The sequence below is a fragment of the Myiozetetes cayanensis genome, unplaced genomic scaffold, assembly GCF_022539395.1.
Source record: "Myiozetetes cayanensis isolate MyiCay16 unplaced genomic scaffold, myiCay2020 scf6-25, whole genome shotgun sequence".
Classification (NCBI taxonomy): Eukaryota; Metazoa; Chordata; class Aves; order Passeriformes; family Tyrannidae; genus Myiozetetes; species Myiozetetes cayanensis.
The window spans coordinates 21,464,251-21,479,531 of NW_026087853.1; the positions used below are offsets into that span (position 1 = coordinate 21,464,251).

Sequence of the window (15,281 nt, forward strand, 5' to 3'; positions counted from 1 at the left end):
TACAGTGGAATGCAAGTCCAGATTCAAGAACAATGTCCCCAGTCCGCCACTCAAGCCACAGGCTCTGGGATACGGTCATCACTTCTGTGCAAAACAAACAAGACAGCATTCAGAACTACTATCTCCTCAGAGGAATTAAGAACACATCAAAGACATTAAGATCTGTCACATCAAATTGTAAGATCACCCAAAGGAAACCTGTCAACCTTCCTAAGCAAATAAAACAGGCTGCTGTGCAAGGAACATAAACCATGAAAAAGTTAACCAAAACCAGAGACTGAGGGGTTGGGGAGACATCTTCATCTACACTAACAAGAAGAAATACAAAGACTGGCAGAGATACACAGAAGCATTTGTCTACAGAATGTGCAAGATCATTGTCTGCCAAAGGTTTGGAGAAATTAGAGAAGACAAAACACTTCCAACACTAAAAACACATGAACAAAGATAAAAGGGCAATTTTCTGATGGTGGTGGTGCATCTCCACCCCACCTTTTCCTAGAGCTAGGACAAGGACTCTTAAGTGTAGCCTTGGTCTCTTAACCAACTTATTACCATTATCACCCAGACAAATTAACTTCACAGCTCTCCCATGTGTTTCCACTACCTCTAAAAAATAGTTAAAAAAACCCCAAAACCTACTACTGGGGAGTAATTAGCTGTTAAGACTGGAAGGGACCCAAGAAGCTTCCAGAATTTACACTACAAGCCAGAGCCTTATGTAAGTGGGAAATGAGCTGAGGCAAAAGGACAGGAGTTTATATTAAGCTTGTCCTGAGGATTTGCAGCAAGGCTCAATCCTCCCACTGACAGTCATTCATTCCTAGCATAACCCTTGGCCACTTGATGCAGACACACTATTAAAGTTACATTCTAGGTGAAGTCAGTTCTGGACCTTTCCATCCATGAGGATCTACCAAGTCCAAGCCAACCACTTGGTATGAACTGAAATTCCTCTAAATGCCTGAAGTTGCTGCAGTTTGCAACTGGGCACTCAGGCACAACATGCACCCAAACGAAAACTAACAGGACATGTTACAGCTGAAAGAGAAAAGGGATGCCACTCTGGCAAAGAATAAGGGAGCCACTTCTTCATAAGCAAAGATAAAAAAGGTTACTAAAAAGAGCTGGAACAAACATAATTACTTATACTAGTAAGTAACATGAACTCTAGGAGTTGAGTTCTCATAAGGCAGTTTTTAAAAAGACATAAAACATCGTATATCATTCTACTGTATAGATTTCTATTCTCTGCAGCAGTAAAAGCTAAAACAAAACAAAAGAAACAAACAAAAGAAAAAAAAAAAAGGACATAATCAAAAAAGTTCCCAGCTTAGGAACATGACAGAAAGAAATCAATGAAACTACAGACTTCAGAGCAGCTAAGGAAAAGCTGCAAGTCCAACCCTGGTGAATATGGTGGTCTTTTAGGCTACAAATGTAGGCAGTCTGCCCAGAGGCCTGAGACCCAAACCAACCATCTTCCGCTTTATAGGCAGGAGGGTAAGAAATGCATCTGTCTTTTCAGATTAGTAAAAATCCTTCAGGAAGCACAGGCACACAGAAACAGTTCAAAGGGTTTTTCCCTACTTACTCCAGTGCATCTATAGCATCTTCCTCCTCCTCCTCCTCTGAGGATGAGCCACTTTCCTCGAGATCTTTAGCCATCCCGATTGGCATTTCCTCTGGCAGTTTTCATACAGCCCAGTCTCAGTAGCCACCAAGACTCCTTCCTGGAAATTCAAGGGCTCTTGGAAGGAGTGGTCACCTGCAAAAAAGATTAAAAGCATGAATGCACAGCTGAGCAGAGCAGCGAGAGAAACGAAATAACTCCCGCTCCCTGCCAGTACATATTTCTCACAGGACAATGAGCGTGCTACAGGCTGTAAATCACCTCCCAGCCAGGACAGTACAGGAAGAAGCATCACCTTCTAAGAGATTATTCCCCACCTGCCCGCGAGAGCCCCTCGAGCGCGTACCGGTGAAGCACGGCCCTGCCCGGCCCGGCCCTGCCCTGCCTCTAGCCGCAGACCCGCGCCAGGTCGGCCCGGCCCAACGGGAAACGCCTGCCGAGAACAGCCCGCCGCCCGGGGCCAGACGGGCACCGTAACGCCTCCACCGGCGCGGGAGCGGACCTGCGGCCTCAGGGTCGGCTGCGGCCCGGCCTACCCCACGCCAGGCCGAGCACGGCGACCTCCGGCGACCCCAGAAGCCGCAAGAAGGCCGGGACCCGCACGGCAGCGGGTGGCTGTGCCGGCCGTACCTGCCCCGCGCGGCGGGCCGAGCGCACCCGGCGGGCCCGGCCCCTCCCGCCGCTTCCCCGTTACCACAACAACCGACGGGCGGCCGCCCCGCCCCCCGCGCAGGCGCCCCCCCGCCTCACTGCGCAGGCGCGCTCACCGCCCCCCCACACACAGTGTCCGCGGGGGGGCGGGGCCGGGCCCCGGGGAGAGGCGGGGCCGCATCCCGCTCTGCGAGGGATCCGATTGGCGGGGGTGTCCCTGACGTCACGTGGCGCGCGCGTGGAGCGGCGCGCAGCGTCCAATCGCAGCGCGGGGCGGTGTCGCGCGCGGGGCGGTGCGGGAGCGCCACCGGTAACGGGCCGGGGCCGGGGCCGGGGCCGGGCGCGCGAGGATGAGCCGGTTCCTGAGCGTGCTGCGCAGCTGGCTCGTCATGGTGTCCGTCATCGCCGCCGGGAACACCCTGCAGAGCTTCCGCGATCACGGCTTCCTCTCGGAGAAGCTGTACACCGCCAGCCCCGGCCTCGGTAAGGGCAGCGCCGGCCGCACCGGCGCCTGCAGCTCTGCTTGCAGCCACGGGCTTTGGGCTCTCCTCGGGTCCCACCTGTGGGGCCCGGGAGCCGCCTGCTGCTCCGCGCCGGCGGGACTGGGGGTGGCAGGCGGGGCCGTGTATGGTCTCCATTTGCTCCTTCCTTCCTTGCACAGTGAACGGGCTCCAGGCTCGGACCTTCGGCGTCTGGACTCTGCTGTCGTCGGTGATCCGCTGCCTCTGCGCCATCGACATCCGCAACAGGACGTATGTAAAGCAGTGCCCGATTGGTTTGCTTGCTAGTCACAGCCTGAGCAGCTAGCTTAGAGGGCAGCGCAGAGAAGGTGGGGAATCAAAAGCTTTTTCTGAACTTCCTATAGTGTTGACAGCCTTCCCTTGTAAAAGCTTAAATAGCAGTGCAGGATTTGTGTGATAGCAGCTGCTCCCCTCTGCCTCCGAGGGGACAGCCTGCGTACTTGATTTCTGTTCTTAGCTCAAGCAGAAATCAGTAGATCTGAGAGCTTCTGTCACAAATTTCTGAGCTCCAGCTTGGAAAGCATTTTCTAATGGTGTTTCTGTTCTGTTGATGAAGCAATTGCTAATGCTGTGGTCTGACTGATGCTCAGTACTTTTTGTTCTATGACAGCTCAGGTGAAGACTGTGGCAGGTTGAGGCGCCCCCTTCCAGTGGCCTTAACCATTGCCTTTTTCCACACGCTCTTACTTGGGGTGGAGGACAAAGCCTGAGGTGCAGCCTGGTGCTGAGGTGGGAGGCAGGCCATTTCTCCCTTTGCTAACAGAAATGTTTCTGAGAGGGATTTCCAAGCAGGCTGACTCAGGGTCTGTGCTAGGCAAAGCCTTTATTGGAGATTCCTAGAACACGCTCTTTTGTTACCACTTCCCTCAGCCCCACAGCAGAAGTCACTGTTCATCTGGCAGCACATCCTTGGATTGCCTAGGCTTGTCTGAGATAGAGAGGTGCAGGGATTCAGTTAATGGTATTTGGCATTGTCACTACCCCCAAAACCCACATAAGTCGGTTGTTCCTTTGCGGGATTTGATCTTGCATCTCTCGGACCTGCTCCCTTTCATCAGCTTAGGGCCCTAGAGCATAGCAGAGCACAGGTGGGAAGATATGTTGGGTGATGATGCCAAGTCCTGTCACCCTAAATTCTCTGCTCACCCAGTTCTCACTCTTTTTTTGTGGTTGCATGTAGTTCTCACTTCACTAGTGCCCTATTCTTGCTCTCCTCTCTTCACCTGCCTTCAGGCCAGATAATGCCTGTGACTTCCAATGCACTGTTGAACACTCTGCCCCATTCTCCCCTCGACTGTTGCCCAGGGAGTTTTTGCACCTCACTAGGCAAGGGACCAAGTACCCTCTGTGCTGCCAGTGAGGGCAGAGTGGACAGCATGCAGGTTTGCGTCTTTTCCACTCAACCATACTCACGCCCATAGTATGATATAATAACCTGCTTTCTTCTGCTCTCCAACAGCCTTTATCACATCACGCTCTTTACCTTCTTTTTGGCCCTTGCTCACTTCCTCTCCGAGGTCTTCATTTACCGCACTGCAGCCTTGACAATTGGAGTTATGGCACCCCTCATGGTAGCAAGTAAGTATTGCTCTGTATTCTCCCCCAACAAACTCTCCTTGGACCTATGAACCCCCAGAAAAACTCCCCATGCAGCTACAGGCTAAGGGCAGGGAGGGGATGGTGGGAGAGAATGCCTCATCTCTTGTCCAGCATTTGCTACACAACTCATCCTGTATCTCCATCACAGGTTTTTCTATTATGGGGATGCTGATTGGGCTGCAGTACCTGGAGGTAGAAGCACTGTCACAAAACAAGAAGAAAAACTGAAGATGAAGGCTCTTTATAGGTCAGCGTCATCTTCTGTCTTCACTGCCAGACTTCAACTAAAGCTCGGCTGAACTTCTCCAGGACACCAGTCCCAGTGGTGGATCAGTGTTGGACTCTGTCAATCACTGTTCATTACCAAGTCTTTTTTTCTTGTCCGTGCAACATTACAACTGACTGATGTCAAAGATGCAAAGGAGTTTGTGTCAGGCTTGTGGGGGGCACTTGGTGACTGACTCCCTGGATAGAGGCAAAGTCTCAGGCATGCCCAGTGCACTAAGGACTTCTCTCCCACTGTAACTGTAGGGAGAAGGTGCAGGGCTACCCAGGATTCACTGAACACTTTGGACCAGAGAGAGAGAATAGGTGCTATCCTTGGCACTGCTGTGTAACTTGCATGTGTGTGTTTGTCAGGGGCCATTTCTAATAAATGACAAAACTGCAGCACGCTATGTTTGTCTTTCTGCTACACAGAAGTGGGTGGAGGATTAGAGCCGACAGCAGCTTCTACTGTATGTTGCAGGATACATCATCTCTTTTTACAGCAAACCTACCTTTGCCTGACTCCTTTCCACAAAGTTCCATGTCTGACTGCTCACAACACACACATGAAGAGGGCTGTTGCAGCTCTCCCTTCCACAGCACGCTGGTGAAAGCAAATTTGAACTGTGTGCATCTGTGAGCAAGGACTGAGCTACCTGTGTAGCGAACTATAAATGTAGAAGATGGAGAAAACAGGAACAGGTTGCTTAGACCTAGACAAAATAATGCCCAAAACAGTGGACTGCACACAGAAAGTAGGAAAGAACCAGCAGGAACTCCTAGCTGGGAAGACAATTCACATACACAAGAAAGAGAGGAAAAACACAGAAGGGAAGAAAAGAGCACAGCAGTAGCACTGGGCAGAAAGATGATTTTTCCATTCTGCAAAACATTTCATACTATTAAAAGAGCCACATGTAGATTGTTTCAAATATTTAATATGAATGTGTCAGGTTTCATTGTACACTTCAAATGTTTTTACATTAAAACTTCTATTTAAAATCATTCTAAACCCCCATCCTCAATCCCAAACTACCAAAGATAGGACTTTAATCATAGAATATGCTGAATTGGAAGGGACCTATCAGAATCAAGTCCAACACCTGGCCATGGGCAGGATACCCCAGGAGTCACATCATATGCCTGATAGCATTGTCCAAACACTTCTTGAACTCAGGCAGGCTGTATCAAAATGCAATATATCAAAAGACTGTTATAATTTCACGCAAAATATGTTTTGTCAAAAATGGTATGTCGGGAGTATTTTTAACTGTTTTACCTCAGTACAGTTTTTGTCCCCTCCCTCAAATGATAAATGAATAACTGCATGATTTAAGGAGTATAAGGACACTTAATGTCTCCACCAGGGTTGGGATGCTGAAAAGGAAGGAGAAAGTGATGTAAGGATCTGCATTTATGTTTAGAAGATACACAGTATACAGATGGGTAATGTCTATAAGACACAAATGCTGATAAGAGGGCAGCTTCCACTCTGGAGCAAATCTGGATTCCCATCATACCCCTCTCTATGGCTGTGAAGAGCAACACAGCCTTGGCTGGTTTTCTCAAAATAACACTTCACAAAAGTTTTTATGTACTCTTGAAACATGCAAAAGGCACTTTTTTATTAAGATGGAAGACAGTCAAACTTGTGGTTTGACTCACTTCTGTTACTAATGTAGTGATGAGCTAGTCTTAGGTTGCAGAACTAGTCCTTGCCTCCAGGTAGAAGGAGGCATATTGCTATCTCTCAATTACTCCTAATATGTAGGGACATCAGGCTAACCCCAGTGAATTCTGAGCAGAGGTTTATCCAAACTAAGAGTGCTTCATCTGGGAAAGTCAAGTAACACAAAGAGAGCTGTCAGTGGCTGGTGCATTGCATTGCACTTGCTGGTGATGTACTGAGGCCTCCACCATCACCTGTGCAACAGAGGATCACAGGCACCGAGGCAGACCAATCTCTCTTCCCAAGAGCCATCTGAAAGCTCTTGCAGGTCTACTCACAAAGCATGGTCCAGCTGCTGCATTTCATGTCCCAGTTGGCCTGTGAGAGGAGACACAGCCACACGCAACGTGCCACCCTCATGTGGCCAGGGCCAGCCTGGTACTGTGGCTTTTCTCAGCACGTGTGCTTTTTCCAAGCATACATGGTGGGATGAGGTGGGACACAGTGGATTTTCCCAACTTTTTTTCCCAAGCAGCAAAGTCTCCAAAATAGCAAGATGCAAAGGTATAAGTGAAGAGAGCAGCCCCCTTCTTGTTTTGCTCTTTCATTCTCCACAAGCAGTTCACTGGACTCCTGTCCTGATGCTTCCTCCCGTTTATGAGGCGCATGTCACAGGAGGGTGGTGCAGGTAGCAAAGATGGGAATGAGGGGGGGGCTGCATCTCCCAGCTCTGCCACCCCTCCATTTCACAGCCTTGATTCCTCAAGAACTATGGGATTAGTGTAAGCTTCTGGCAACACTTTCTGCAAGTCAGACAGAAAAAACAATATGGTTAGGATCCTGGGTGGCCACACCCAGGCTTCAGAGGCATCAGCTGGCCAGAGCCTGCCTAATTTTTAACTCCCTGCTAGTATGCAGAAGTCCCCAAAAAGAATCACCATCCGCAGAGAGTGCAGCTGGTTCCCTCTTCCTTCTCCAGACACTTTGACTGCCCAAACAAGGGTCACTGGAGCAGCAGGGCAGTGCAAGGGTCCAAATTCCATTAGGCTACTTGCTTGTAGTCCTCAAAGCACTGCTAATATACTGTGGAGCTGATACCTCCAATGGCACCAGCCCCACAACCGGCTCACCAACAACACTTCACTGTGACACAAGCTCAGCCTCGAAGCAGTGAATTGCAGGGCTAGTTCCCTGGGCAAGGGAAGGCAGTGGGAACTCCCTCATGCCATGAGGCAACACAGTGTCTGTGCAAACATCAGAGAGAACCTGCATCCTGTGCCTCCTCAGGAGGCTCAGCACAAAACTCTGTGTCCTTCCTCTGGCACGTCTGAGGCCTCAGCTCCCAGACACATTGCGGGTTTTGCTCATCTTCAAGTCTTTTCGTCCCCACCCACACTGCCCATTCAGGACTGGCACCCTCTGTCCTGCTTCTTCCCTATCCCCAGCTTGGATTTATGGCTGGGATAATTCCACAGAGTTATGCCTTCTTCAAAGTTCCTCACTCGTATCTTAGAGAGCAAACATAAACAGGTTTTTTTTCTCCATAAATCCTGTAGAAGAACTAGCCTGATTACTCAAAACCTTAAGATGGAAGGAGCTGTAGAGTTATTTCCCAGAGGAAAAGCAAGGAAAACAGAGACTGCTGCCCAGTTACCACCACTTTCACAATTCCAGTTCAGCCTTCCTGGCTGGAGCTTGATTAGCTCTTCTGAGCCTTCTGGATTAAACCTGAGACTTCTCCCAGGGGATTTCTGATACCTCTCCAAGTTCTGATTCTGCCCAGCTGTCACCAATTCAGAAGACAGCATGCAGACTTGTAAGGGTGAATGTGGAGTTTCCTGCAGCCTGGGCTCTGAGTTTACTCACTGTGGGGTTAGACTGACGTCTGAGGCAGAAGTCAGAGGTGCGTGAGAAAGAGGATCACATCCCCAGCGCAGTTTAAGAGAAGTCCAGGCAGCATGGAAGCAAGAGATATGAAAGAGTTTCACTTTGCGTAGACTCTTACACAAACTGCAGGTGAAAAGGTTTTATAGAGGTCAGCAGCAATATCCCAAAGCAAAGGAGTGAGATCAGGAAAGCTTCAAAGAGATGTCTGGAAGTGAAAGCTGGGAAGCAAAAGCCAGGAAGTGCAAAGAGGTAACTTCTACAAGCAGGAGGGGTAGGGGAATGCATGCAGTAATGCCACACGTAGGAATAAGGCGAAAACTGCATTTAGACTTGGGAAACTCCACTAGAATGCACTTATGGAAGCACTTTAGCAACTCTGAAGAGGCTCCCCAAGAACCTCTGGTGCCTGAGCACCACTCACCTGCTGTGGAGCTACAGGAGCAGAGTTTTAGAAGATCAGCCAGTTTGCAAGGCTCCACCACCTTAGGAAAGGAAGGCTGCTCTCACAGCTGGCAGTCACAGTACTGGAAAAGGGCATAGAGATGGCCTGCCTATGGCTTTGGGACAGATGGAAAAGGCTATTTGCCACACAGAAAACAAGAAAGGGAGAAGGGAAGTTTGGAAAGCAGAGCATGGGTACACATTGTTCATGCCTGCTATACAAAATTACAGCATTTTTTTATTGGCACTATTTCACTAGAGACTAAGCATGGTACAGCTTCCAAGGGAATCCAGCAAGCTACTGAGGGGGGATGCTTGTCCTAATGCCCTAAGCCAGCCTCTAAATCACACTAAATTGGAAGGAAAAGCAACATGATTTTGGGTGTTTCACTGCAATCCATCAGATGAATCTTTGCATCCAGGCAAACATACAACCAGGAAAAAAGGTATTTGGCACTGATCAAGTCCTGACTTATCCTCTGTCATCAAGAATATGTTTTTCACACACACAAAAATCAATTTATCTTCTACTCTATTAGATGGGCAGATAGGAATCTCAAGTGCCCTGAACACACATAAATCAAATCTGCAAGTTTCAAAGAGGCCTAGCAAAGCCCAGTCTGAACAAAAAGACAGTCCTGCCGTTTTATAATCCTGCACTCTAAATGATAGCTGCTTTCCTAAAAGCTCTCAAAGCTTAAAAGTATTTCCAAACATAGCCTAAGACTTTCCTCGAACAATTCAATCTTAAGTCAAATGAAACCAAAGCTTAAAAGTATTTCCAAGCAAACATAGCCTGAGACTTGAACAATTCAATCCTAAATCAAAACAACCTGTGTCAGATCAGCAAAGGTGCTTTTCCAAAATGCAAAGAAACAATGACAGAAGGTTTGCATGGATGCTGGAAACCAGGAGGAAATGAGCCCAGGCAGTACACAGTATATTCATGATTATAATGTGTGTGCTGAATCAACTGACACTACTATGAAACCTTAAGGCACAACGTTGGAATCGCCTCAGATGCACTTACAACACAGGGAGCACATAAAGAGTCTCATTATCATGTAAAATGGGCGCTTGATTCAAATGTCCTGAGATTGGAAAGCTAACCCAGATGAAGCTCTGGGAACTGAGGTAGACAAAAGTGGAAGGATTGTTGGGACCACGCTACAGTTTTATTAATAGAGGACAAGGAGTACACAATGCCACTAGGCTAATTTAATCTACTAACTGCAACATCTGTTTAATTATAACCATTAGCAGATGAGAGCACTGATAGAAGACAACCTGCTACACAGCCAATGGCACAGTGCTTCAGTGGGAAGTGTGAGGACTGCACAACTCTACAGCTCTGCATGATCTGGAAGCTCACAACTGACTCTGAGTGTCACTCTTCTCCTTGCAACAACTACAGATTCACAGAATTGTTTAGGTTGGAAAAGACCTTAAGATCACCGAGTCCAACTATTAACCCAGCACTGCCAAATCCACCACTAAACCGTGCCTCCTAAGTGCCACATCTACATGTCTTATAAATACCCCCAGGGATGATGATGCAACCTCTTCCTTGGGCAGTCTGTTCCAATGCTTGACAACTTTTTCAGTGAAGAAATTTTTCCTAATATCCAATCTAAACTTTACATGGTGCAAACTGAAGTTGTTTCCTCTTGTCCTGTCACCTGTAAGTTGGGAGAAGAGACCAACCCCCACCTTGCTACAACCTCCTTTCACGTAGTTGTAGAGTGCAAAAAGGTCTCCCTTGAGCCTCCTTTTCTCCAGGCTAAACACCCACAGCTCCCTCAGCTGCTCCTCATAAGACTTGTGCTCCTGACCCTTCACCAGCTTCATTGCCCTTCTCTGGACATGCTCCAGCACCTCAGTCTGTCTTGTCTGAACATAGTACAAGAGGTGCAGCCTCACTGAGTATAGGGAGATGATCCCTTCCCTAGTCCTGCTGGTCACACTGTTTCTGACACAAGCCTGGATGCCACTGGCTTTCTTGGCCAACTGGGCACACTGCTGGCTCATGTTCAGCAGCGGTCAACCAACAGCCCCAGGTCCTTTTCCAATAGGCAACTTTCCAACCACTCTTCCCCAAGACTGCAGTGCTGCATGTGGTTGTTGTGACCCAAGTGCAGGACTCAGCACTTTATCTTGTTGAATCTCGTGTAGTCGACCTCAGCTCATGGATCCAGCCTGTACAGATCCCTCTGCAGAGCCTTCCTACTCTCCAGAAGATCAACACTCCTGCCCAGCTTGGTGTTGTCTGCAAACTGAGGGTACACTTGATCTCCTTGTCCAGTTCATTGATAAAGATATTAAAAAGGGCTGGCCCCAATACTGAGCCTTAGGGAACATCAGTAGTGACTGGGTGCCAGCTGGATGTAACTCCATTCACCACCACTCTCTGGGCTCAGCCATCCAGTCAGATTTCTACCCAGAAAACATTGTACCTGCCCAAGGCATGAGCAGCCAGTTTCTCCAGGAAAATCCTGTGGGAAACGGTGTCAAAGCCTTTACTAAATCCAGGTAGACTACATTCACAGCCTTTCCCTCATTCACTAAGTGGGTCGCCCTGTCATATAAGGAGATCAGGTTAGTCAAGCAGGATCTGCCTTTCCTTGGGACTTGTTAGGACCTCATTGCTGCACAGCTGAAAAATCAATAATGGATAATAATCTGAGGGTTGTACCAGGGGAGGAAGCTTTCTCTTCACATCTTTAACATGGGCCTCAGGAAAGCAGCCAAATTCCCTAAGAAGTAGGTCCCAGTCTGCATACTGGGCCTTCTGTTTAGAAGGGAATCTCCAATTAAGATGACCAGTCTTTACAGAAGCAGTTTTGACACAGGGCATCAATACCTGAGCCTAATACTTGAGCTTTGCTTGCAGTGTCTGTTTGGCAACTGACATGTCAGTGGTAACACTGGTAACTGCTCCAAGTTAAGTCTGCTGACAAAGGTGATGACATAAACTTCAGCCATCAAAAAAGTTCCAGTATACCCCAAGTGGGTTTGCCCAGCTCATGCAGCTACAGCTCCTCAACTACTTGGTCCCAAATCAACACCACACGTGCACCCTTCTAAAACTGCCAGACTGCAGCATGGAGACAGCTTCAGAAGCACTCCACCTGGAGAAGAATTTTTCCCTGCCCATGGGACTCTTACTCACACTTCCATCAAAGCATAGCAGCTTCACGGTCCCCATCCTAGCAGGATTAAGTCTGGATTTCCCAATGAATTCACTCTGGTTTTGCCTGTTAGTCCTTGAAAAGCAAAGGTAGCATGGTTAACTTGGCAGATCAGCCAGTCGTGTGAAGCAGAGGACAGTGAGTAATAAAGCATACCACCCCAAGCAACAGCTGAGCAAATGCCAAGTGCCACCAAGATTCACAGACCAGCAAGCACAGAGCTTTAAAATTTTTGGGCATTCTTATATCAAATGGCACCAACCCAATGACTCTGTTACTGCTAGATGTTTTTAAACTTCCTTCTTGTTGGCCATGCACCCTGGCTGTGATCGAAGCCCACTCTTTACAGGGTTCTGGATATCACCTCCAGCCAAGAAACTGGACTGTAAAAGTAATGTCAAAGAAGAGTCTCCAAATGTCTATACCTCCTCTCCCCAAGAACTGACTGACAATTTAGTTCTCCATTTGATCTAGCACGAGGCTTTGCCTTGCTGCGCCTATTTGAATCTCTGTGACTATCCAATATGAGTCTGGTGGGATCTGCACGTTGTTGTTGGATGCTGTCTTGTCTTTCCTCTCAGGTGAGTACCTGAGAAGGCCAGAAAGATTCTTGGTACTCTATGGCCATTGCTGTCACCCCAGAAGTGCCATTGGCTTGGTGCCTGTGCCACCCCCTGAGTGTTCAGAGAAGTAGATTAGTGCAATTCTCATACCTTGCTGTATAAGCTAGTGAGCAGGAGTGGGAATTGATGGGTTACAGTTACAAGCTACAGTCCCATAATCCATGATCTGATTGCTGCCTTGGAGTCTCTGTAACAACAGTCACAAGTCACCATCCCTGAAAATATGAAGGCAAGTAGGGAAGGAAATGAAAATGGGGCAAAATAAGAAATAGGCAAAGGAAGAAACCAGTAAAATCACCCAAGCATGTGTAAGGCAGCTGTGCCACACAGAAAAGCTCCAATACCTTACTCCATCAGAACTCTCCACAAAAGCAGCACACATGCCCAAGCCCAGCTGGCTGATCCCTGGCTGAGCCATCCATTTAAGTGCCAAATACCAGATTTAGCCTACCTTCAGTAGATTGAGCACCTGCGGTTGGTTGTTAAGCTTGAAAAGTAGCCAGGTGAGCTCAGGCACATGGAGACCACATTTGGGACTATGGAGGGTGTCCATTATGACTTCCTCAAAGCATGACTCTTGGGGGAAGGAGTCTTGACTGACTGAGACCTGTTACCTCACACACATCTCTCTGGTTCTTACTACTGTCAGTTCTGGAGGCTTTTAGGATTATAAAAATGACACCCGTGCCACCTTTGCTCTGGTCTCAATGCTCTTCCCCCTCCAGCAGCAAGGTCTTACAATAGTATTTAGACTGAAGGATTTATACTAAAAATGGCTTAAGCAAAAATGTACAATTCGTCTGGTGAGAGAAATGTCTGACAAACAGAAAGGACCTTAGTACTAGTATGCCTCACCTTCACTGCCAAATGACCTTGGGTACTTTCCTGGGCCTTCCACATACATGTTATGATTTAACTCACTATGCCACCAGCACCTCTCATTACAGCCCTGCTGCCTTAGGGCTTGCAGAGGATGGTTTGGCCTTACAATTCATCTTCTGCCTTTGACTTCAGAACAGTTAATGGAAGGATACAAGCAAATGGGTGTGTATCAAAACAGACTGGTCTTTACTCCAGCTCAGCTTAGCTAAGTGTGTTGCAGTTAGCTGCATTCACACTAGGGAGAGCAGTTGTCTTCTAGCTTGGTCCTGTAGACCATAATGCTCACCACTGCTAAAATCAACCAAAGTTGTAAGACTCAAAGCAGAAAAAGAAGGAGAAATAATATTTAAGTTATTAAATGGGGGGGAGGGAGGGGCTTGCGGTGACACGGTAGGGTGGGGGATGGGTAAGTTTAGGGTGAGTAGTGGGTTTTTCTGGGGGTTAGGGGGTTTGGGCTGGGCAGGGGCCATGGGAGGTGCCCCAGCCCCGGGTGCATGCAGAGACCCCTTACATGTGTGCCCACCCCGCCCAGGGGTATGTCAGGATCACTTCTGTTCCAGCATTGTTGCAGTGAGAGTGGGATGTGATGGGCTTGGCTTGCCTGCGGCTTCTGCCCAGGAATGGTTTGTTTTGGGATTATAGCATCTTGGAAGGGGGTTTAGGGCAAGGAGATGTCCCTGGGTTAGAGTGTAGGAGGCTGTGGGGGAAAAGTAAGGAGGGAAGGGCTTGTCCAAACAATTTCAGTGGGGAGAGGCCTGTATGCCCTTATGAGGTTGAGAGCTGTGCTGGCGGTGGTATTTGCCTCCGGTAGGGTCTCTCGTGCCAGACAGGTCAAAACTAAAGGGTCAGATAAAGTGTGTCCATGGGCAGGATGGGCTCACTAGACTTCTGGCAGTCATCCTAGGAGAAGGACAACCCTAATTTCAAACCTGGGCAGATGGAGCTCGCTTAGCCCTGTAAGACCATCCATCCGAGAGAAGGATACTCTAAATTCAAATCTACATCCTGAGGACCTCACTGTCACCGTCCAAGCTTGCTAGGCCCTGGCAGATGAACCTCAGGAGTAAAGAGTGGGACCAGTTCTGCACAAGCTGTGCCTCACCTAAAAAATCCACTGCGCAAGCTTGAGGGTTACAGTGGAGGGGAGGGGACTCCTATATCCAAATTGGATAAGTTGTACAGCCTTTTTTCATCCAACTAGTGTAGAATTATATGTACAAGAACTACTCAAGGTAGCATCAACTCCCTTATCCTACCCTCTCAGACAGTTCAGTAAAAATAAAATCAAAATAAAAATTAAAAAGCATGTATTTTGTAATTGAAAATCCACCTTCCTGAGCAACTGGTCAGAGAAGACTTGCTTCTTGGACTTTCTGGTCTTTCTCCAGACTGGACTGGTTAGATTCTCTGGATGAGGACAGCACTGTCTTCTGAACAGAGCTGACTCCAGCCAGCAGAGAACTGAGACTTACACACTTTGCTAGTCATGGTCACTGATGGCTTCCTGAACACTGAGTAGATATCTCTGCTAATGTCATAGAAAAGGAGCCCAGAGCAATAAGGAAAATAGCCTCAACCAACCAGTCCCCTCCCTTTCCCTGCAGGAAAAGCTTCTAAAAGTATCTGTGCAATGAGTTCACTAGAGGTCCCCTCCCACATGCAAACAGCTGCATTTATTACACAGCATGTCACAGGGACATCATAGCCGAGTTCTGCTGTGCAGATAAAAACTAGTAGCTTTGTCCTCAGCACTCTGCAAAGTGTGAGGAGCCAGGCTGCTCAAGCCCTCATTCGGGCTTTGTAACCCAGCTTCCTCCAGTCACATACACTGAACCCCACTTGGCAGCTAATGGCAAGGAATAAGAAGAATAACCCTAGGTGCCTAGAACTATTTACTCAGCTCTAACAAAGGGCAAAGCA

General features: G+C 48.1%; 3 protein-coding genes across 9 annotated transcripts in view; 1 reads left to right on the top strand and 2 right to left on the bottom strand.

Annotated features, from left to right (window-relative positions):
- TTLL5 (tubulin tyrosine ligase like 5) overlaps window positions 1-2,351 on the bottom strand; it is a 152,193-nt gene extending 149,842 nt beyond the window's left edge. For 5 of the 7 annotated variants that reach the window (XR_007631432.1, XR_007631431.1, XR_007631433.1 and 2 more), the window contains exons 1-2: window positions 1,951-1,968; window positions 1,595-1,768 (exon numbers count right to left, since the gene is read on the bottom strand). Coding sequence is in view for 4 of the 7 variants with exons in the window: in XM_050335279.1 (XP_050191236.1) it covers window positions 1,595-1,680 (86 nt within the window). In the remaining 3 variants the exon portion in view is untranslated. Of the gene's footprint in view, window positions 1-1,594; window positions 1,769-1,950; window positions 2,093-2,263 lie in introns of those variants that run through there. The other 2 variants (XM_050335280.1, XM_050335284.1) reach the window with 2 other exon arrangements.
- A 246-nt stretch (window positions 2,352-2,597) lies between these two features.
- On the top strand, window positions 2,598-5,073 carry ERG28 (ergosterol biosynthesis 28 homolog). Its single transcript, XM_050336435.1, has 4 exons — window positions 2,598-2,767; window positions 2,946-3,036; window positions 4,265-4,383; window positions 4,553-5,073. Exons 1-4 carry the CDS (start codon window positions 2,635-2,637, stop codon window positions 4,630-4,632), a joined length of 423 nt encoding a protein of 140 aa, XP_050192392.1. The 5' UTR covers window positions 2,598-2,634; the 3' UTR covers window positions 4,633-5,073.
- A 516-nt stretch (window positions 5,074-5,589) lies between these two features.
- The window catches only part of FLVCR2 (FLVCR heme transporter 2), a 37,510-nt gene continuing 27,818 nt past the window's right edge, over window positions 5,590-15,281 (bottom strand). The window contains 1 exon segment of the mRNA XM_050336433.1: window positions 5,590-7,143. Coding sequence (XP_050192390.1) covers window positions 7,087-7,143 — 57 coding nt within the window. The 3' untranslated portion in view covers window positions 5,590-7,086.

Bases quoted from the DNA above. Each gene is read 5' to 3' on its own strand.
- ERG28 (XM_050336435.1), top strand. From the start codon at position 2,635: ATGAGCCGGTTCCTGAGCGTGCTGCGCAGCTGGCTCGTCATGGTGTCC. The intron at 2,768-2,945 runs GTAAGGGCAGCG...TTCCTTGCACAG, and splicing joins CACCGCCAGCCCCGGCCTCG to TGAACGGGCTCCAGGCTCGG. The intron at 3,037-4,264 runs GTATGTAAAGCA...GCTCTCCAACAG, and splicing joins ATCGACATCCGCAACAGGAC to CCTTTATCACATCACGCTCT.